Source organism: Coloeus monedula (genome assembly GCF_965178545.1).
Source record: "Coloeus monedula genome assembly, chromosome: 3".
NCBI lineage: Eukaryota > Metazoa > Chordata > Aves > Passeriformes > Corvidae > Coloeus > Coloeus monedula.
This window is the reverse complement of record NC_138783.1, coordinates 94,723,460-94,746,713: the sequence shown is the minus strand read 5'-3', so window position 1 is coordinate 94,746,713 and position 23,254 is coordinate 94,723,460. Positions and strand designations below refer to the sequence as shown.

The 23,254-nt window shown below is 42.2% G+C and overlaps 1 protein-coding gene across 2 annotated transcripts in view; it reads left to right on the top strand.

Annotated features, from left to right (window-relative positions):
* The window catches only part of ARHGEF7 (Rho guanine nucleotide exchange factor 7), a 118,277-nt gene that overhangs the window by 11,381 nt on the left and 83,642 nt on the right, over nucleotides 1–23,254 (top strand). The window contains exons 1-2 of one of the 2 annotated variants that reach the window (XM_082277314.1): nucleotides 3,498–3,604; nucleotides 3,696–3,782. Coding sequence is in view for 1 of the 2 variants with exons in the window: in XM_082277313.1 (XP_082133439.1) it covers nucleotides 3,696–3,782 (87 nt within the window). In the remaining variant the exon portion in view is untranslated. Of the gene's footprint in view, nucleotides 1–3,497; nucleotides 3,605–3,695; nucleotides 3,783–23,254 lie in introns of those variants that run through there. The other variant, XM_082277313.1, reaches the window with a different exon arrangement.

Sequence of the window (23,254 nt, the reverse complement as noted above, 5' to 3'; positions counted from 1 at the left end):
TTACTGTTGTTTAAAACCATATATTTAAACTGATCAAAAGGGATGTAACATTTAGCTAGGTACCATGTATTTGTATCACAAATTGTTCCCTACCTTTTGTGGATGGTGGGAAATGTACTCTGCTCCTTGAGAGCTGCAGTGCATCACGTAAGTGTCCTCATTGAACTCTCTATCGTTTCCAGAACTGCTCCCTGAGAGATTAAGCCTTAATCAGAACCTGTCCCTGAACCACAAAGAAGTGGTTTAAATAGTGGCTGCTCTGCATATTACCTTCTACTTGTCTCTTTGGACTCCACCATGGCACCCCGGTCTGTAATTAAGGATCTATCATGCCCCTCTGGAATCCTTGTCTTTTCTAATTACCTTTTTTATTTGTATTACTAGAGCACACAGAGGTTCCAGTTGGACACTGAGGCCTCTTTGTACTAAGGGCTGTGTATACATATAAGAGGAAGACAACCCCCATTGATGAACTAATGGTGTTGGTCTATGATAGGAAAAGGGCAAAGCAAATACTGGAGAGGAAAATACGTAACATCTTTATTTCACTGGCTTTATGTACATGCAACCTACTTCTTATTAAGCTAAGTAATTTTGGAATATGACCCTACTTTTAATTTGTTTATCCTTTGTCTCTGAATGTATTTGCTGTCTTTCAGGTGGACTAGCACTTACCTGCCTGTGGTATGCTTGCATGATGTTCTGTTACATTTTGAATAGCCTGTGAGACTATAAATGTGGTCTGTGTGAGAGAGGTCATGCTCCTGAGCTTCCTGTAACTGTAAAGGATATAATGTACCATAGGTGTGATTTTAACATGGGCTTGGCCCACATAACTGCACTTCAACATTCTGTCGCAGGGCTGAGTTTGTTCTTCAGGTCCCTTACTGTGTTTCTCAGCTGTCTGTAGGAGAAGGTTGCCAGAATCCCATTAAGATTTTCCAGGTAAATGATGGGTTTGCTTCATTTTACAGGACCATTAATGCTTTACATTTCTAGCAGGATGCAAATGGTAAGATATTTTTAAATTCTTTACCCATATGCTTCTGTTGTATAAAAATGCTGCTGCAGCCGCAGAGCTGAGAAAATGTACCCTGCTTCTTTTATCACTCCAAAGTCTTTTCTCTTGTTTTGAGAGAAGAAGTGGCATTTCTAAAGATTTACTGTAACTTATTTTATTGTTTTGGGGAAGATGATTTTTAACTGGAAATATGCATTAGAGTGCTGATAGGGCTAAGGTCTCAGTGGTGTATTTGGCATGTATTTTAAGCTTGCAGACCTGACAGGAAGCAATTTTCAAGGTTTGGGTTTTCTCTGCTTGTTCTTTCTTTAATCTTCAATTGAAAGTTTTTGCCTTGCTCTAATCATGTCTCTACTTAGCCTTCCCCCTTCCCCCCCCAAACCCATTTTTTTCCTCTTTCCAGTTATTGTTCAGTCTTTTATGAGTTATGTGCAGCCTCTTATGAGGTGGTAGTACACATGTCTGGGTTTCTTAGAATTACTGAGTTTAATGCACTGGAGACTTTGAGACATTTTTTGTTAATGTGGATTACATTATGAGACATTTGTTTCTTTTAAGAGAAACCTGGATTTACTGTGATTTCTTGGGAGAGGTTATTCGTGTTTGAAGAGCAGAAGTAATGTTAAGGTTTCTCAGAATGAAAAGAGGCCTTGATGAAAAAAGTAGAAGAAAAAGAAAATGGTGGCTGCAAGAAGAGACAAGGAAGTAACACATATAAAAGGAGATAAACCCCAGTTATTATGCAAATAGTTTAAGATAAAACAGTTATAAATTGCAACTATATCATCATTGTATGAATATAAAGAACATATAGGAGAGAGCATACTAGAAGCATCAACAATGGAAAAATTCCCAGCATCCTATTCTAACAAGGGATGTTGACATGATAGTTTTAGATTTCTTACTAGAATTAAGGAATAAATTAATAGAGTAATCAAAAAATATAGCAAGCAAGAGACATGAAGGTCGTAGTGTTTTCAAGAGGGCTCTCTCATCTCTTGTGTCCTTCAATCTTTTGGGCTTCCATAAGGCTTCTTTAGCATTCCCTTTACATTTTAGTGTAGTAAAAGGGTTATTCTTAACTCACAGTGGTTTATCATAGCACCAAACAATTTGAGGAGTTTGGAGGGGGTGTGTGTATGTATGCTTTCCTTGAGGAAAGGAAAATTCTTCAACTCATATCGTTACCAAATTCCTTGTATTATGGACTAGTGGCTTTCATTTAAAACTCGTCTGAAATCTGTGTTTAGAAAATGGTAGTGACTTGTGTTTTAAATTTCTTTGTGCCAGGTTCACCCTGTCATGCTGCCACATTTGTTAATTTTTGTGATATCGTGGGGCAGAGGGATCTTTCATATCTTATAATCATACAGGAAGGCACTACCTTGGTTTCAGCTTGATGGAATGTTTGGAGTCAACCTTATGTGAAGTTCCCAGGGCTATGCAGGTGCATTATGCTGTGAGTTTATGTAACCTTGACATACATGTGCATTTAACAAAAGCACCTCTGAGTGAAATGCATGATCAAAGGCCATGACGCTGTGTTGCAACACCTCGGTTTCCAGCGGCTTGCCAGTGCACTTCTGTGCTAGGCTTTCCCCTTCTGACAGAACGAGGTGTCCAGTTTGGGCAATGATTTGTTTGCTAAACTACTTCATAGAAGTAAATGAATTTATTGTGAAACGATGCTTATGTGCACAGAGAATTCGAGTTAAGCTGTGGTAAGTTAAGCCATGTCCCTGAAGCCCTTGGGGCTGGCTGCTTTTCCATGGAAGGGCTACACTCCGCTTTCAGGGTGGACAGAGGTTGAGCTCAAGGCACCGTGAGTGCAGCTGCAGAGAACAGATGGCTGCGTTGCCAAAAACTGTCTTAGATTCAGTCAAAGTTTTCCTCTTTGTGAAGTTGTTTTTCTTCTGGGGTAGGAAGGGGCTGTTTAATAAACTACAGATAAAGGTCATTAACATCAGACCCTGGAATTGGTAGATGATTAACTCCGGGTGCTGGTATTTTCCGCGGAGGTCTTCAAGCATTTCTGATATATCTCCTTGTAAGAAAACCTATACCTAAGGGTGGACAGGAGTCAGGAGGGCACCGGCAGCCCCGCTGGCGGTACCGGCCACCCGCAGCGTGCGCGTTGTACCCTGTGCGCGGTCACCGCTCGTCCCGAGGATGGGCTGTCCCCGGGCCGCTTCGCCCTGCAGCCGAGCCCGTCACGGCATTGGGGTCTGTGTGTCAGCGTTTAGACAATCTCAGAAGCACTGCGCGGCGAGTCCCGGGGCCGCTCCCTCGGGCGCTCCCGCCCGCAGCCGGGGCGGGGCTGGGGAGGGCCGAGCGGGGCCGCGCCTGCCTCCCTCCCTCCCTCCCTCCCTCCCTGCCTCCCTCCCTGCCTGCCTGCCTGCCTCCCTGTGCCCGCCCCGCCGGGGCAGAGCCGCCCGCGACCGCGCCTGGCCGGGGCACCGCTGCCCGCGCTCCTGCCCGCCGCCCCCCGCCCTCGCACGCCATTTCCTGTGCTCCGTGTTTACTTCCCGGTTCAAACCCTCCAGTGGGAGCGATCGGCGCCGCTGCCTGCGGAGGGAGCGGGAGGTGAGGGGAGCGGCGGGGTGGGGGACGCCGCTCCGGTGCGGTGCGGTCCTATCTCATCCCCGCGCTGAGCCGCCCGCCTCTTCTCTTGCAGGTGTACCCGGAGCCGCGGACGGAGGGCGAGTGCCTGAGCAACATCCGCGAGTTCCTGCGGGGCTGCGGTGCCTCCCTGCGCCTGGAGGTGAGTCGGGGCTGGGGGCGCCCGGCTCGGTCCTGGGGGCGGGGGGTTTCTCGCCCTCCCTTTGTGCCCGGGGACGCGGCTTACAAGATGGTGGCGGCCGCCCCTCCCCTGGCTGCGGGCCCGGGGGGCTGCGGGGAAGCCGCCGCCGTCCTCCCGGGGCTGCCTTGGTGGCTTCGCCGCGGCGCCCGATGCGGCGCGGTGGCGGCCGCGCCCCGGCGGAGCCGCGCTCGCTGGGCACGGGGCGGCTCGGCTCGGCTCGGCTCGGCTCGGCTCCGGGGCGCGCCGGTACCGCGCGGAAGGGCCGCACCGCTCCTCGGCTGGCGCTGGGCGGGCAGGGCGCGCCCCGTCCCTCTGTCACTGCAGACACCGAGTGCCGGGTAAGGGGCTTGCCTGGCCCCGGGGCGCCTAAAACCCCTGCTGTTCTGCCCGAGTGAATGCTTGGTACGTATAAATTGTGTCCCATTTATTCCAATTTATTGCTTTGGAAGCGCAGTGGTCGGCTTGGAGAAATTAAGTTGCCTACAGCCGAGTGAAATGCTAATTGAAGAAAATGGCAGGTGCTGCTTCTATTTAAATTTGCGTTACATAAAAGCCCAGCAAACTGCCATCTTTTCCGAATGTGTGTTCGCAGGGTTGCAGATTAGGTTCTCGAATATTGCTGGTATATTTAGCTATAGCAAGTACATACTGCTGTCGAGTTTACTTGATGTTGGTGTGTGGGAAGGAACTGATGAGATTAAAAACAGGTTTCAGCTTCTCTGCGTTGGAAAGTGAGAGGTATTGTAATTTCAGTTCTTGGAGACATTTTTTTGGGTGGAAAAATTGGTTTCTAGGGCTTCAGAATTTAAATTAATGTAGTGTTGCCTTAATAATTCACAGGGTCTTATGGTACCTCTGGTCTTGCCTGTGATTTTGCCAGCCAGTAACTGAATGTCATTAAAAAAGACTTTGATTGCTTCCTGGAGGCCTCTAAACAGTGAAGTATCATTAGTGAAATAAATGATACTTACAGGACTTGCCCTTAATCTTAGGTTCCCTCATGGATAAAGATGGAAATTAAGACCACTTTTAGCATGTGTCTTGTGAATAAGTCCTTACATTTTTACCTGCCTTCCCTTCTCCCCTCCAAATACATAGAAAATTGCCTAGGATTTCTTGGGAGAAAAACCAAATTAAGTTCTAAAATACTCAGAAACCAGGTTCTAGGGTGAACAGTGCATTATGTCAAGCGTACTTTTTTGCTTTGGAGCAGCTGTCACTCCCATTTGTCTTTTCTAGAGCTGCATTGAGTTTTTCATGTTTTGAACATTTATGTGTGAGCAGACCCAAACTTCAAATGGTAGGCATTCATGAATTGGAGAGAACTGGGGAAGGAGGTACTTCAGTGCCGAAATAAATTGAGTGTTGTAAATGTCAAAGAGGGGGAAAAGAGCATTAACATCTTCCTCTCCCCTTTACTAATTACCTTCATTAGATCTCTCACAAAGCTTGAAGCTATTGCAATTGTGACAGCCTGGGCATAGTTACAGCATTGCAGTTTGGTCTCTTCTCTAGTTGCAGAAGGCTTTTGTCAGCTCTTTTCCTTGGGTGACAAGAAAATGAAAATGATTAAAAGAAAAAATAATTTTGGCCTTGTTCTGAGAGCCTGAATATTTTTGGGAATAGTCAAATTGTTAACCTGGCCTCAGGGGCTTCTCAGCAAGACTGCCGGAAACACCTTTCTTACGTGGAGGTAACTGGCAGCAGTAGCTTCCAGCTCAGCATGTTGGAACAGGAATTACTCCCAAGCTACCAGAGAGTTCAGAAGCTGGCAAGAAGGGGCACAAATGCTTGGGCTTATGGAGTTCTTGTGTGTGTATTTATGGTTTGTACATTGTCTGTTCCCTGTTGTTTTCTCATTAATTTTTCCAACCCCCTAACTGTGGCTAAAGATGGCAACCCGGATTCAACCAGGGAGTAGCTGGCAGGGGCCTCTTGGCCATCCGCTGGTCCTGGGCTCTTTCCCGTCCCTCCCTTAACAAGGTGTGAGTCAGCCCTGGTGAATCTGTGCCTTCCTCACTGTGGGAAATGGGAAGATGCCACAGCTCCCCTGTGCAGGGTCTGTGTAATGCTTCCTGAGTCACCATCAGGTTTAGAGATTGCATTGAGTGAAGAGTGTGAAGAGCATCTCTGGAACCACTTTAGGGGATATTTTCAGAGAGGGCAAATTAGCTAACAAGGAGTTGGTGGTGAGTACAAATATTTGACAAAGGGATGGATATGTATGTGGTACCTTAAATAATAGAAACATTTGGACAATGTGGGTATCAGAGAAAGCTCTAGGGTGATGTGGGGAGATGTGACATTATTCTGTGCACTAATGTGGTGCTTTTCCTAATAAATATTCCACAATGTGGAGTTTTCCGTGACTTGTAAGGGTTGCTCTTGAGCCTTACATTGAATCTGAGTTATATATTGTGGGATCAGATGATTTCTCTGTAATTCTGTGAGCCCAGTAAAAGCATGGTAGTGGTTTGATTAGCCTAAGATCAGCATTGCACAAGCACTTTTTGCTCCCAGATCTGAACTGGTCTTGGAAGCAGTGGTATTGTATTTTTATGAAGTCATGTCAGAGCTCCTTGTCTTGCTGGAGCTCTGTGTCTCCAGTTTTGGAGACTTTGTTATGGCATGTTTGAGAATTTGATAAACTGCTGTGGTTAATGGAAAGTTGCACAGCAGTAGATAGCTTCTTAGAGATGCTTTCATCTGTGGATCTTTTTATTAGAGGACATGATAACTTTGGTTGTTTTCCTACACGGAAAATAAGGGGCAGAGATGAGAAAATCTGTTGGTTTGGAAATGTGCTGGTGTCTGAAAGCTGTTCTTATTTTCTTCTTCTTGCTTCCCAGTAAGTTTGGGCTGTTAGAAAGATAATAAAACATTCAGAAAGGGTATTTCAAATTCTAATGAGAAGGATTGCTGTTCCTCAGAGGAAACCAATGGCTCTCTTCCCACACTCCCCAGTATTTTTTTGATACTTAAAGGTTCCAGAGAAAAGAGAATACTTGATTTGGAGCTTGCAGCAATCTTTGTAAAGCAAAGCGTGATTCCAGAAATATCCAGAAGAATGTTCTGCAAGTATTGGGTTTTTAAAATTATTTTTACAGTTTTCTTGTATGTGGATACAAGGAACTGTGACCTATTAATGAAAAAGTCGTCCTAAGACCTCCACCAGGGACTGAATTTCTGAATTTTTTTTCCCTTCTGAAAACTGTCAGTGTTTCCTTAGAATAATTGTAGTGTTGAGTAGTTTATTCTACTTTGAGCCTTCAGTGCTGTTGCTGAATGTGTGTATAGATGGAAGAGGCTATAGAATAGTCACCTGTGTTGTCAGTTCACAACTTACTGTGCACCTTTTCCTTAAGCAAACAGAATATTTGCTATATACTGTTCTTGCCATTTTTGCTTTAAAGGCTGTTTTCCCACCCAGTTTTCTCTTTGGGTGGGAAGACATTTAACTGTACTCTCTTCTGAGGAGCGTGACCTGCTTTTTAAAACAGGGTCATAGGTACTTGTTGTACAAGAGGGACTCTGTTCTGGAAGAATATGGGTGGATATGCATAGGTAAGAAGGAACTCACTGCAGGTATATCTTCCACGGAAGTCTGGCAAAGGAGAGAAAAATGAAAAAGTGGTGGCTTATTTCTACCTGAGCCATAGCAAGTTTTGCCATTATGATTATCTTGTACCTGTGTCATGTTACTCTAGTTTTGTTCTCTTTCAAAGGAGCTTGAAGGAGCTTCCTGAATATAATGCTGTCTTTTCTTATTCTTTGACCAGAGCTGTTTGACAGCTTGCAGGACCAAAAACAGGCCCTGGAGAAATCACTCTATAGTTCAACAGCAGTGAAGTTTGTTTGAGGAGCAGTTGAATGTAGAATAATAAACAAAAATAGGTTAATGGAAAACCATGTTAGTGTCTGGTGTTTAAAGGGCAGAATGCTTGATATATATCCCGTGAACAACACCATGGTCTGTGTGATCAAATTCCATAAGTAGTACCTTGCAGGATTTTTTTGCTGGCTTTAATCAAATAAAAGATTAGTGCTTGCTTATCTGCAAATATCTAATGTTAACAGGTTTCTTGAGCTCAAAAATATTTTGTGTTTCTGACTTTTTTACTGATGAGTGAGATAGCAAATGCCTTTTGTAAAAAGAAGCCATGGATCTGAGACCCTTTTCTCTACCTGCCAAGAGACCTGTTTGCCTCTAGGATTCAAGGATGGTCAGAGGCAGCAATGCCAAACCCAGGACTTTATAATAAACTAACCAAAGAAGAAATAAAGCAAACCTGTCAGTCTTACACAGTCTAAGGAGATCCTGTGTTTGTATATTATAAAACCTCTTGTACAAGAGGGATTTGCCCTTAAGGTTCACAACACTGTATGCAAATTTGTGAAATATAATTCATAGCTCTCAAGATTTAATCAAGATATACAAATGCTTCTGAATGTCTCTAATGGAGCTCTGGCCATGGGCAAAAGTTTGTAAGGGGTGTCAGTGTCACTCTGTTAGACCAGGTGATCTTCTGGGAGCAAGGGTGCCTGCCTATCTTCTTCCCTTACACGCACACCTACCATAGCAGTTCCTCTGTTAGGTGATGCTTCTTTCCTCTGAGCCTTGCCCAGTTCTTTAGATCATTATGGCTACAATCCTTCTAGCAGTGTGGACTTGGAAAGGTATTCTGCCAGTTGGCTTTCAGAGACCTGTTTGTGTAAGGAAGGTGTAGAGCTATGCTGCTAGTGTGGATGGACTTGGCTGACATTCACTTGTCAGTGATTCAGGAATAAATAAGTTTCTGGTACTGAAGACCTTTATGCCAGTCTTATGACGATGATACAGAAATTAAACTATCTATTCCTTTCAGCCCTTGTTCAGACTATCATCTTTATTTTGTCAGGAACAATATTCTTTAGATTTGCTCCTGGGTTTATTCTAACACAATGTCTTTCTAACACAGAAGGTGTGCTGCCAAATGCCTTCATGATCTTAAATGTTGTAAACATTTTCCAGAATTTCAATGTTTTAAAGATACCATTCTTTGCTTACAGACTGCACATTGGGAAGTTTTATTTGGAGGCTGAAATCTTACTGGTATATTTTTTCAAAAGGGATAAGTTGCATCTTTTAATTAAGATATGTCTATTGTATTCCTCCCCCCAACTCTCACCCTAATTTCTACTTGTTCACAAAACTATTCTGAATATATTTCGGATATTGCTTATAGTGAAGTGCAGTGTGTCACTGCAACTTGTCTTGTACATACAGACCTCCAAGATGTGACTACTTCTCTCTCCTTCACACCCTCAATTTATATCGTTTCTCTCATGTGTAAATATGTGTTTTTAAAGACAGGGAGATACTGTTGCTTGACTATTAACATTGTTTTCATAAGAATGGCTTCTTGTGATACAAAGTATTTTTATGATGCACAGAGTAGCAGGCCTAGGACTGAGTCAGTGTTTCATGTGTTTACCAACCCTTTGTATTCCTGTTGAAGAGAAGCCTTTGAATACTACTTTAAGGGTATCTTACAGATAGAACGGTGGAAAAATAGTAATTTTTTTCTGAGATTAAGCCAGTTCCTCATCTTGTATACCATTCGTGCATAGTGTCATGGTAGCTGAGAAGGTGACACAGAGAGGCAGGAGCAAGCATTGGACAGGGAGGAATGGTAGTATCAGAAACTGTTGGAGTTTTATTTAGTAAAACACAGTCTAAAACACAAATGTGCATGGCAGCTTTTCAGATCCTTACATGGCTCCCTTTTCACTTAAACCTTCCTTCTCTTTCCATGAGAATTTATTGCTTGTGATTCTGCCCAGCTTGTTGCATCAGCAGTAGCATGATATTGTGCTATCACCTCTTGACTAAAGTCACTCCAGTGGCCTTCATTAGAGGCAAAGAATGAATCTTCTTATTGGGTACATGTTCGAAAGCCCCTGATATATGATAATTTTAAAAAGACTAAGCTATCAAGTAACAAAGGTGGATTGCAGGTGTGTCTTTGTAACAAATAGCTGGGGAAGGTGGTAGGGGTTTTTTTGGTGTTTTTGGTGTTTTTTTTTTTTTTTTTTTCCACTTGAGGTCTCTGTTCAGTACTTTCCAAGTAAAAAATAATTTTGAAATTTTGAATTGGGCCGTGAATATTTTAATTCCTGCCAGTTCTTTTGTATTGCATGATTTGTGGTACTTTGAACGCAAACACATAAGACAGTGTGCATGTAGAGAGTCTGGCACAATGGATTTATCATGGGTGCACATTCCTTTCTTGGCTGCATGAAGCATATGTGAGGGTGAGGCTAGTGAAACATCCAAAATGTTTCAGTCACGTCTTGGTGGTCAACATGTACAAGGCAAATTGAAGTGACACAGTAAATATTAACTAGTCCTCCTGGTTTTGGCTGGTATTGAGTTAATTTTATTCCTAGAAGCTGGTATAGTGCTGAATTTTGGATTTAGAGTGAGAATAATGTTAGTTACTCACTGTTGCAGTTGTTTCTGAGCAGTGCTTACACTAAGGCAAAGACTATTTAGATTTTTGTGCTGTCCTGCCAGGGAGAAGATTGGGGGACAGGAAGTTGGGAGGGGATCCAGCCAGGTCAGCTGACCCCAGCTGCCCAGAGGGATACCCCACACCATGTGGTGTTATGCTCAGCACTAAAACTGGGGGGAGGTGGCTGGGGGGTGTCCACCTGCTGTTTGGGGACTGGCTGGGCCCTGGTCAACAGGTGTTTGTGCATCACTTCTTTTCTATATTCTTTTGTCATTGTGGTTATTTCCTCTTCCTTTTCTGTCATATTAAACCGCCTTTATCTCAACCCATGAGTTTAAACTTTCTTTCAAATTCTCTCCCCTATCCCACTTGTGGGAGGAGCAGAGGTTGGGGGATGGGTGAGTGAATGGCTCTGGTGTTTAGCTGCCTGCCAGGTTAAACCACAGCGCTGGTACAGATCTGTTCAGAGCAGTTTTGCAAATGAGTTGCTCTGTGGTTTGGGAGAGGCTTCTGTGTAACTGCTTCATTTGTGGTGTTTGTTTGGATCTTGAGAATAAAATGAACCTTCATCTAGCAATTAAAATGTATTGCACTATTAATTGAGAATGCACAGAAGACTTCAGTGTTAAGCTCAAATATAGCAAACTGTTTTCACAAGAGAATTTCAGTGCCTCTTTGATAGGAGTTAATCATGTGAGGGAAAGTATGAAAACTAGGAAAGTTGGAAGAAGAGGATGGGTAGAGAGAGTTGAAGGGTTTTGAGCAGAACTTCAGAGTCCTTAAGGCATAAAAAGGGAGAAGAATCTGCTTCCTGATTTACACTGTTCTCTTGACTTGTCAGAGGTGTTCTTGCTCTTTGATTTCTTTAGCCTTCTCCTGCCCTCCTTCGTTGTGAAGTACAGTGAGGAAGGGCTCATCTGCTGCTTTTCTGAAGGGTGGGAGCTGTGGGAAGGGGGACCCTTCTGATTAGCCCTGAGCAGGGAGCAAACTCTGCAGAGGTGGTGGGAGTGCCAGGTGTGAAGGCAGGTCTTGGGAGGAGAACAGGTGAGCTGCTCTGTCCCTGTCAGCAAGAGAGCAACAGCAGGGATGGCGACAGCTTTGGGACAGTGTTGTACCTGCTATGAGGCCAGTGGTCAGCAGGGAAGTGCATTTCAGAAGTCAGGTCTTGTTTGTGTCAGGACCTGCATGCCTTTTTACTACCCAGAGGATGGCTATGGTCTTGTTAGTTGCTGTTGTGATTTTTATGAATACCTCATGAAGCTGGACTTAGGAGGTCTCAGACTCCCTCTCTACACACACACTTCTCTTTAATAGTTTTAGATTTTTTTTTTAGCTGGCAAATATGCTAAAAATAGAAATGTAGATAAATCTTGCACTATACAACTACACTTGTGTATACTGAACACAGTTACTTTGTTATTAGGAGTCAGATTGTTTCCCAAGCATGTGTGTGACAGAGGAAAAACAAAAAATATACAAAATAGGTTATAGGTGGTGGTATATTGTGTGAAGAAAACTTGAGTGCCCACAGACCTTAATGACATAACACTGTGGTTTTTTAATGTGTGCTTTTGTACTAAGAAGGTCCTCAGAGCTGAAGTGCATCCTGCAGTATGTGAGATGTCAGTGCTTAATCGCTGCAGGAACCTGGAAAGCTTTCTCCTCTTGTGACAATGACTGTGTTGCATCATTTTGGCAAGGGAGGAATTCTGGCAGAGCAGTTGGCTTTGAAGCTTACCTCAAATGAGGACTACGCAGAAGAGAGTCCAGCCTGGCAAAACAGGCTGATGCTTTTGTTTACTGTCATCTCACCAGAATCTTTTGATTTTACTTTGAACTTAAGAGTCGACATAAATTACTTCAGTTATCTGTAAATGATGGAGTACCAAATATAGGTCTTTTGTGAGTTGCTCTGATTTCTTAAGTGCTTCCAGCTTTGCAACTGTTCCTGACTTCTGCTTGCATGTAAATATCCTGGCACGTGTGGGAAAGGTGATATGCATTCTGCTGTGGAGAGTAGTTTTCACAGGCTTGATTTTTGAAAGATGGTGTTGATGAGAGTGAAAAGTGCCTTGCTCTAATTAAAAGGAAAAGAAATATTAGAATATGGTGATTTCTCCATTTCCTTAAGGGGAGTTATCTTACTGTGCTCAGCTGAATACACAAATGGCTCTAGCACTTGCATGTTTCAGCTTGAGCCCTCTGTTTCACTATAGTTAACTGTGTTCAGGTGTTTCATCTGATGCTGGGTTGGTCCTGTCAGTATTACTGGGAGCTGGAGTTTGCCTGTGTGAGGAGCAGTATGTTTTTTTGACACTGCTAGCTTTTTTCAGGTCTTTCAGTTTTTCAAAAAATACTGAAAAATTCTGGGTAATGGGGAAAATTGTAGTGCTGAAAACCTCGGACTCTTGTTACTGAAAATAACCTGCCTTCAGCTGTGTGCCTCATACTCCTCCTCTCGGATGAAGCCAGCAGGATACAGCTGGCTGGGTAACTTGGGAGCAGGTTAGGAGGGAGAATGAGCTGTGTGGGAAAATGATGTGGTGTTTCAGTAGGTGGCAGTCCTTCTCTGAATCAGTCCAGGGCCAGTGGTGAGCCTGGTGACAGAGAGAGGCAGAGAGAGAAGAAAAAAGAGGGAGCAAAGTTTTTCTGTCAGTGCCATCTTGTGGGCCAAGTGCAAATACATGAGCCTGAGCACTGGTGCCTTGGAAAGAAGAGGGGTATTCCTTCTCGTGCAGGGTTGTCTGCCTGAGTGGTGTCCCGAGGTGGCTCTGCCCTGCTGGCAGCTTTTGCTGGGAGCCTGTGTATAGGCAGCCCAGCAGCTGCCCTCTTTACCTTTGGGGCCAGGAGGGAGAGGGTGAAGCATTCGTGGGGTACCCGTTGCTTTCTGAAGGGCTGGGGCTAGAGGCTCATTTTTAGCAGATGAAATCCTGATTTATTCTTTTCCACCCAAATTTCAGCTGAAGTCACTGACTTATTCCAGTTCTATGACTATTGTTAGCCATGCTTCTTTGAATGGAGTGTTTAGGAACTGTTAAGTAGCAGTTGCTTTTGACTCTCATTTACAAATAAAACATTAAATACTGAGCCAAGCTCCTTTGATACAAATCCTCGATGCTACTTGCTTCACCAGCCCTATGAAAAGTAGTAGTGCAGCTTGTGCAGTGCAGTAGTGCAGGTTGTAGAACAACACAGGAAAAACTGGCAGTGGGGGAACCCAAAAACAAATACGTGCCATTACTAGCTGACATACTTCCTGTTTATGAAGGGCATCTTCACAGATCCTCTCCTGCTAGTGCTGAGTGATTTTTTTAATATCTAGATTTTTTTAAAAATTATTCCCATGCTCTCCACTCTTATTTTCTACCCCTACCCCTGACATGTTTTCCTTGAGGAGGGCAGAAGACTTCTTATCAGAGAGAGGACTAGTGATGGTTAGTGAGAATGTGGTGAGGATATGCTTGATAGTTTTTGCCAGATATATGGTTGTTAAATAACTTGCAAAGTTCCTGCCTGATCAAGTCTTCTCAATGTGATGTCCATTCTTGCTTCACAGCAGTTCCGTAGGCTGATTTGCATGATGTTTTTAGAAGAGTGTTGGCTGGAGGTGCCAGCAAAAGCAGTTCTCCTAAGCAAGTACTGCTGAAAACCAAACCACTGCCCTAGCTTTAATTATTTCTCCTGTTTCCCCCTCCCCCTCCTTCTTTCAGTTCCCCTCTGAAAAATTTCAAGAGTAGGTACTCCAGGTATCTGTTTTCCCATTGCCCACCTGCCTGGCAGTGACTGAGCATGGCAGAGAAGGGCACACTGGTTTAGATCAATGTGAGTTGCAATGGAAGCACCCCTAGCAAGGCATCTGTCTGTTCCATGTTTTACTTTCGTAACAGAGTTGTAAACTCTGGCAGCAAGTGTGTACTGCCTGTATATTACTTTTACATCATCTAGATGAATTTACATTATGCTTCATGTTTATTTCTAAAGAGATACAAGCAGAAACATCTTGTTTTATTTTTAGATGATCTGACGGACTCCCAATGAACTGTTAATTGCTTCCCTGCCAATCTGTGGGTTAGATTTTTCTTCCAGTGTAACCAACCCTCAGAGCTGGATTGAGTGACTGGCACAGAGGACACAGTGGAGAAAGGAGGAGTCTGGGACATCCTCCATTGACAGCAGCAACCCAATCTAAAATAAATAAACCTTTACATACTTTTTAACTGAAGCAGTCTATTCTTCCAATGTTTTGAGTTCATTCAGTCAGTACAAAGCAAAGAGACTGGGAGAGGGGGTGGAATTTATCACACCCCCCCCCCCACACTTGTTCACTTAATTAATGAATAAAAATGAGGTAAGAAAAAGACAGTTCCTGATTCTTAAGTCTCTTAGCAGAAAGTGCTGGAAGCATGTGGTTTTAAGTCATCAGGCACAAAGATTCCTACTTGTGAAATTAACTGGTTTTCTGTTCAAACATACTGAAGTGCTTTTTTTTTTCCCATGTTCTATATGTTTATTAGCTTCATAGGGTGCCTTCAAAATGTACACTTTAAGCAATTAGCATGTTTTGGCTAAAAGCAAGCCTCTGCAGAAATCATGACAGTTCATATTTTGTTGTTCAATCAAAGTCTTTGTTGTTAAAGCATTTAAGTCATATATGTTAAAGTGTTTAAGTGTGTGGAGATAGGATAATCGCTCACTTTTTTTTCCTCTAAAGATTGATGCCAAATGTTTAGGAAAGAGTTTGAATTACAAACATGGAACAGGATGTTAATCTGTACTAATCTAATCATTATTTGAATAGGCCATTTAAATCTATCCACCCTGTGGGCTTGTAGCAGCATAAAATAAATTACAAGAAAATGCATTTTCACACCCTTTGCCTTAGGCTAGTTGTTCACCCTGGTGTCACATGAACATTTTGCAAAAGATAAACTTCATGGATAAATGCAGCTAAAGTTATTTTCTGTACTTGGCAATAAAACTGAAACAGTAATTCTTCATTGTTAGAATACAAAGTTGTAGTAATTACCTGACTTTGATATTGTAAACTGCTGATAGTTAAATTGACCACATCTACGTATTATTTATGGCCTAAGTTAATTAGTTGGCTTGGGGGGCTCAGCAGTTTTGAGGATGCCAGTCAGCTAGTTGGTTTCTTTCCTGCCTGTACTTGCTTATTAAGATGGATTATCTCTTAATTTTTTTGCTAATATTTCTTGCTAGAGATATTTAAAATGTCACTATAGCATTCAAAACTAAGTGAATGAGTGTAGTTTTATTTGTAGCTGTTGTCAGCAAATGCAGAAGAATGTACATGTGCCTTTAAAGCACTCAAAAAAGTCTCAGGTCTTGGGAAAGTACACTTTGAGATAGAAATGAGAGACTCTTGTAACTTAAAATGCTTCAGTCTGTTGTCCTCAATTGACAAACTCAAAATTTGGGGTTGTTTTGCACAGGTGTAAATAAACCAGTTTTTGTATTAGTTTAGTTTAAAATAGGTAAGTGTAATACTTACCTTTGTATTGTAAAAGCATTGCAAGACTAGAACAACCGGAGACTTAACTTTTGTACACCACGCTTTCCTCAGTTCCATTTTTGATGTGGATGTTACTAAGGTTTTGACCAAGAAATTGCTGTACCAAACCCAAAAAACGTTATTGGCCCCCCTCTGTATGTGCTAAATAAGTAATTGCTCAGTTTTTTCTAGGAACCTTGCCTAGTTCCAGCTGGAAAGCTGTTCATTGCTCTCCCTTTATTCATTGGCTGGTCTCAGACTTTTCTTGGATTTAAGTATTAGTTCAGAGGCAGAGTTAGTAGCTGTTGTGTGGATGTAGTGCTTTCCACAATACTTTTTTTGATTTGGTTTCTGTAGGAGTAGTATTACCCTTGTTTCACGGTGCTTGAGCTGCAGCCTCCAGTGTGCATGGTTTCACACAGCTCCTCTGGGCCACAGTTGGAGCTGTGAGTGCAAACATGAGGCAGAGCAGGCTGAAGCCAGGCTGTGGTCCTAGGGTAGATAAACCATTATGGCAGTAGAGCAGCAGTGACATGTGCTATCATTTGCCTATTTCTTGCCCATCCATCATCTAGCATGGATGCTTGGCAGACTCCAAGGTGAGATGGTGCAGGAAGGTCAGCTGGTAGAAGTAACCCTACTAATCTGCTTTCTTTCTTACCAAATTGAGCTTTTGGAGGTCAAGAAAGAGCTAGGGCTGGCACAAAGTGGGAGGATAGATTATTGTACAGTGAATATGTAGGTCATCTTTAGGTGATCCTAGACTTCAAAAAAAGTACAGAGGCAGAAAGTTCTCTGTGGCAGCTTGGTGATGTGTGGGAGATCTGCTGTGTCTCCGGATCAACCTCTGCACCTGAGCTGTCAGCTTATCTGCCAGTGGTGGTAAGCTCAGGTTTCTGCTGTGTGCTGAGCTGGGAAGAGACAGGCATGTTCTCGACTGCTGTGTTTTCTAAGTGTTGATAGCAGAGGGATAATATGACTTGGCTTCTACACCAAGATCTTAGTAACTTTGTTTCTCCTCTCCCATTCTCTCTTTCTTGTTGGCTCCGTTTTTCCACTTGTATTTTGAGTTCTGATGTTCCTTTCTGCAATGTTTTCCTAGGCGGCTTGCCTCTGTTTCCTTACTCCTGTCATTCCTCGCTTAGCATCAGCTGTCTAACCCTGATTTCTGATGTTTCCAAGGTCAGTGCTGTCTCTGGTTGAAGAGACAAGTATTTTTGTATCTGTTCTAACTGCTTACTGTAGACCAGCTCTGGTGCTGGCCAGGTGCTTGAAATGCAGAGAACTACTCCAGGAAAAAAACCGGATTGACTTAGTTTTCAGCTAGTTCAGTTTGTTACAGCAAAGTGGGTGATGGGCTCAAATACTAATGGTCAAGGGAGAGTGCAACTTTGTAGCAGAGAGTGTAATTAAAGCAAGAGGGTTTTGCAAAGGTTGCAGGTCTCTGCAGCACCACCCTTGCCTTCTCTTGGCTTCTGCACTGTCTCATGGATCCCAGCTGAAGTTAGTTAGGGAGAAGCTCTCCAGAGGAAGACCTGTGGTGGGTAGGGTCAAGTCTTTAGGGATACAAAAAAAAGACAGCATTGACCCAGACATCTGAAAAACAGTTTCCTAAATTTAAGTGAAACATACTCCGGCTGTGTCATTCTTTGTCTGCCATGCTCTCCGTCCTCATTTCTGGGCGTAGGTTTTGTTTCACATTGTTTGAATTGGGCAGTTGCTTTCTCTTGGAGGTAAAGCTTGTCAGACCTCTCTACTCGTGCCTCTTAAGAGACTTGAACTGTTGGGGTGGTGGATGTACTGCAGTGTTCAGTCCTTCAAATAGGGCCTTAATTGTTTTACTTCACTACTGAAGTAGTGAAGTGCTGAAGCTGGATTGAATTCTACCTAAGTGCTGCCTGTAATTGCTCTCAAGTTCAATCTGTTCTTGGTAGTAGTTAAGGCAGGTCTCATCAAGGAGTGTCCTCACTACCTGTTGAATACTAATAGTTTCACTAGATAAACTACCCAAGGGAAATAATTATATTTCCATGGCAGTGTCTACCCTCAGGTAACTGGTGATGCTTGAAGTGAGATAAACTGAGGTTTGTTTGAAATAATACTGTTTTTAATATTAAGGCAACTTTTTCATCTTTGTGCATTTCTTCTTCTGGAGAATAGGGAGGCTTTGTAGTCCAAAAGAGGAAGCCTTGGGTGCCCTTCTTGTGAGTTAATGAATGACATGAAATCACAGCATGAAACTCTCTCCTCCTTTGCTTTCCTGCCTTTAAAAAAGCCTCTCTGAGGGAATTTATGCAAGCAGATGCAGCCTCCTCACAGGCAGTGAGCTGTGGCTTGTTTGACATTCAGAGAACTTGCTCTCAAGCAACTTGGAGAGAGCACAGCTGCTCACCTGCTCTCTTGGCCTGAAGAGATTTTGACAGAATACCTTGGCCATTAGTTAGGGTGGCAAGGTGGCACTGGGCAGGAGATACTCTTATGTTGGAAGGCCCAGTGGCTTCTAGTACTGTGGAAGTTAAATTGTTCAGAAGCACTCAAATCATGGCCTTTAAGGTGGTGAATTGCCATGAAGCAGGACTTGAATTGCTTTGGTACGATACAGACATTGCATTATGGCTTAACTCCATTTTAAAAGGTGGCTTGAAGTTTGGGATTATGCTTTGAAAGTCTGTCTGAAAGGAATTGCATGTAAAAGGTAGTGTGAAGACCATTGCTTCAAGCTTTGAGCACAGTCTTCATGGGTGGATTTATTGTTGGGGTACCCTAAAACTGATTATGTTGCAGGGCACAAATATGAGGAGTGTGTACTGAATGTGTACATTATACATGTATTGTTTTATTAGGTGTGTTGTTTTGGGCAACAGTCCAATTGGTGTGAAATAGTGCAGGCTCTTCCAGAAGCCTGGCAAAGGGTTGGGCAAAATAAATTTTGCTTAGCAGATTGATAGTACAGAACAAGAATATTCAGTCAGTTCTTAACAAATGAGAACTGCTCTTTAATAGTTACTTTGTGTCAGATTTTTTAAAACTGTATGTTTGTTTCCAGAGCTACTGTTACTAATTAGAGGTTAAACCGAGTGTTCTCTTGGTACTGTTCACTAGGAGTTGTGATCTGTTGGAAAACTTCAATATTGTCCTAACTTGTGCTTTGTTAGCTTCATATTGTTTCTTGCAGTGTATTTGAAAGTGTTTCTCACCCACAGAAGGTGAAATTTTTTTGTTTTGGTTCTTGGAACACAAGTCAGTTTCTTGATGATGTTGCCCATAAAGATAAGATGCTGGCAGTACCATTTTGAATAGCAGTAACACTTTTAGATAACTTTGCTGAAGATTTTTAAGCAATTCCAGTTTGTTGGAGCCATGTCTTTGCCTTTCTAAATGCTTCTGGAGCATCCAATTAGAGAGATTTGCTCAACTTTTTAACCTGTTTCTAGAATGGCGTATTTTACTCCATTTTCCATACAAGATGTGACGTTTCCTTTTGCCATGCACAGAGCACCTTTGAGTGTGCTCCGAGGGTGGATCTTCGTGATCACTGCTGTAGTTACTGCTTTTAATAAACAGCCTTTTGCTTTTCTACTTCATTGCACTGGCATATTCTATGTTAATAAATCAGTATGTTTTGCAGTTTGCATGTCTTGTAGAAGTTAGATTTCCAGTGCTGTATGACTCTGGAAATAACTGGATCTCTGCTTTGGTGTCACAGCTAAAAGGTTGAAGTCTTGAGACTGATGTTAGTCACATTAGTGATCTCAGCAGGAATTTTACATGGGATTTTTGGGGAGGGTAATGGAAATAATAATCTGAAAATGTGCTCTTTGGCTTGTTCTGAGACTTGAGCTAAATACCAGTGTTACAGCTATTTATGGCTTTACAGTGATGAATTATGTTTCTGAGGATGCTGTAGATCCATGTAGTTTGGTTGGTATCCTTTTATCTGAAAGTATTATGTAAATTATAGTTTCAGTTCTAAATGCTTCCCTGTAGGGGTTTCAGTTATTCTTGAGGCCTCATCCTTAACTCAGCAAACTTGACTTTGCATATTAGAAAACTGCGAGCCTCCCACAGAAGTCCCATTAGTATCAACTTCAACTCCACAGTATCAACTGTGAAGATGGGTCAGTATAATAATCCATAACTTGTTCTTCTAGACTAAGGCTGACTTTTTTGTGGTATTTAAATAGCAAAGGTTAAGTGGGGAGATACATTAACATGTGGGAGTTATCACATGAAATTTTTATAACGAAATGTTACTTCTGTGCCATAACTTTAACATATTGGTATAGTGATATTTCTTCTTGCTAATCTCCTTGCTATCATTTAAGCCTAGGCATAATGGCTAGCTAATTTTGAAGTGGTACAAAGTTATGTCAGTGTTTAGGTGGTGCATTTAGTGGTATTAGCATTATAGTGTTTGCCTTTCTTGCGGGTGAACAAGGTCTGTTGCCCATCTTTTGCTGTGACTGTGGACAGCTCACGTGAAATCAGGTAATCCCAATAGGCCACAGTCTTAGACACAGCCCTGCCACCTTCTGTGGCTCACCCTGTGATTCTGTGAACAGTTACAGATCCCACACTGGAGAGGTGTGGGGGTACACCTGTGGGAGGCATGGAGCCAGCATTGACCATTGGAGTAACATGGTGCAGTTAGAGTGAACTAGGTAAAATATTCTTTCAGTCTTCTCAGAGGTAACTCCTGTCATAATATTTCTGTATCTTCCAGTATGACAATTTAACTGCTTAGCTCACATTTTAAATCCCATAATAATTGTGAAACAAAACTTGATGCATGGTTTTGAGAATTTGGGGAATAAATGCTAATTACTGTTACTCAAGCAGTGTTTTACAAAGGGTTTTTTTTTTGTAGTAACTATGCTAGCATAAGAAGCTTCTTTTGCCTAACTTGGTTTTGGGCATTAAAAATGTAGAAATAGTTTTACTGTCTTCAATGACCTCAGGATAACCATGCAAGTTCAGATCAAAGGTTAGCTTACCATGTCTTGTGAGATGTGGGTCTGTAGTAGTTGAGTGGAAGAAAACGTAAAAAACCCAGACGCCCTGATAAAAATAGACCATGATACCTTCTATTAAGTCTTCCCAGCTTCTGACAGCCCATAGCTGAGGAGCTGCTTGTGGAATCAGGGATGTATTCCTATATATTTAACAGCTCAATGGACCTCCTTCTATGGCTTATTTAAATAGCTTTCTAAAGCTTTCTTTTTTGAGCTCTCTTTATCTTCACAGCATCCTATGGCAGTAAGTTCCATGTCTAATTATGCATTTTATAATAATTTCCATTTGTTTGCTCAGCTGCTGCAGCTGTTGGCAGTGGGTGCCTTTATGTCAGAGATGTTCTCCACGCTATATGTGAGTTCATATGGCATTAGGGTACTGCACTAAATTCCATCTCTTTCCCAGATGAGCATGTTCAGTTTACTTTTTTCCTCATGTGAATACCATTGCATTAATTCAATTGGTTTAAACAGTTTATATCTCTGTACCCTTTCTTGTTTTGTAGTATCACAGTGGACCACAGCTGTATTTAGGCTACAGAAATACTATGGAAATAGTAAAAAAGTCTGTTTGTTACCTTTGTCTTTTCTAATTTTCCAATATTCTTTTTCTTGGACTTCATGACTTGGCTGACTGTTGATCTGAAGTTGTTACCTCACTGTCATCTTTTGCTTGCCAATGTGAATAGCTAATTGAGAACTCATTTCTGCACAAGTGTAATGATGGAGCTTGGGTTTTTTTTTTCTTATTATTTTGCCTTGGGGTAGGTTTGCATTTGTTGGCACTGGATTTCACCCCCACTTTAATGTTTGGCTGTTGAAAACATTGTATGGTGGCTCTTGGCTATGAGGTCAAGTTTTGACTAATTCAAATAATTTCATATCCTCAAAGTTCTCTCTTCATATCTTTTGTGAAATTGTGAGTACATTTTGTTGGGTAATGTGGCTCCCAAGTTGGATCTCTATGGGTCACTTTTGATACTCCCTTCATAGTGAAACCCAGTTGTTTGTATGCAGGCTGTTGTTTGTTTCTTCTGTAGCACTTCTGAATCTTCAAGAGGAGTGTCCTAGCTCAAATTACCTTTGTTTAAAATAAAACCAACCCTTGTTGTGCTGTCTTGTCAAAGGGTATTCAGATATGATGTATTAACTGAACTACCCTATGTTTGGCTAATTGCTTCGATTGCTTTCTTCTACCAAAGCAATGTTAATTCTCTTCTATTTCCCTATTTATGGAAACCTCACAAATTCTGGTGGGGTTTTTTTTGTTGTTGTTTTTTTTTTTTTTTTTTTAAATTATTAAAGTTTTTATCAGTTTACCAGGCTTAGGCATTTGGTTTAGTGGTCTATAGATCTCTGGATCTCTTCCCTTATTTCCTTCCTTGATCTTTAAAGGCTTGGTTTGTGTTTGCTGCCTTCCATTCCTCTGCTGCTGAGGCTGTGCCAAGTATTATGTTCCTCACTGTGGTTAAAATTTCAATGTAGTGTTTGAGTTCTTTTACTGGCAGGTGTCATGGAGTCCTGGCAAATCACAAAGGTGCTGTGCTTGGTCACTCACTATTCTGTGAATTGTAGCATCAAGATGAATTATATTTACAGCAGTGCCTGGGAGAGGTGCTATATTTAAAGGAAATGGAGTAGTCTGCCATTTCAAGACTTAACAGAACTTGTTACAAGAAGATGAAGGAATTGAGTCTGTGTGAGGTGCAGATAAATTGACTCTTCTGTCAACAGAAGAGATGAGTATGTGAGGTTGGTATGATCTTGGTAACAGGCAGCATGGAGAAAGTGGAAAGGTTGTTTGCTATTTCTCCCTGCTCAGGAGCTAAGGGTTACTCAGAAAAAACCAAGCAATTGGCAAGATCATAACAAATGAAAGTATGTGATTCTTCACCCTGTAAAGCTGTGCAAATGATTTCTGCGCGTTTTTGTAGAAGTTGAAATTCTGAAGTGAATTAAGAAATATAAAAAAATCCATTTGAGACCTTTAGATGCAGATAGTCCCTGAGTCAAACTGTTGGAAAAAACCATGGCAAAGTATTACAATGTAATATTTGCCTTTCTCTATTCCTCCTTATTGGCAAATCTGAGACACAGGTTTTGGGCCTGAATAGGCTGTCACTGATTTTTAAGTGCTGGTTCTGATTCCACAGATGGCACCCCTAGATGCTGCTTGGAGGAGTGTATGGGCCTCTGCAGGAAATCCTTGCTGTTGAGGAGCAGCAGTTACATTAGCAAAAGAGCTTGCACCAAAACCATCTTTACCAGTCACTGAACTGCTGTGCCTTGTAAAAGGACAAGGTAGCATACCTGAGTCCTCCACCAGAAGTCCCAAGCTCTTGTGCCTGTGGACAGACATTCCTGACTATACAGGACATCAGCGTACACGGATGTGGACTCCTCAGCGTTGGGTGC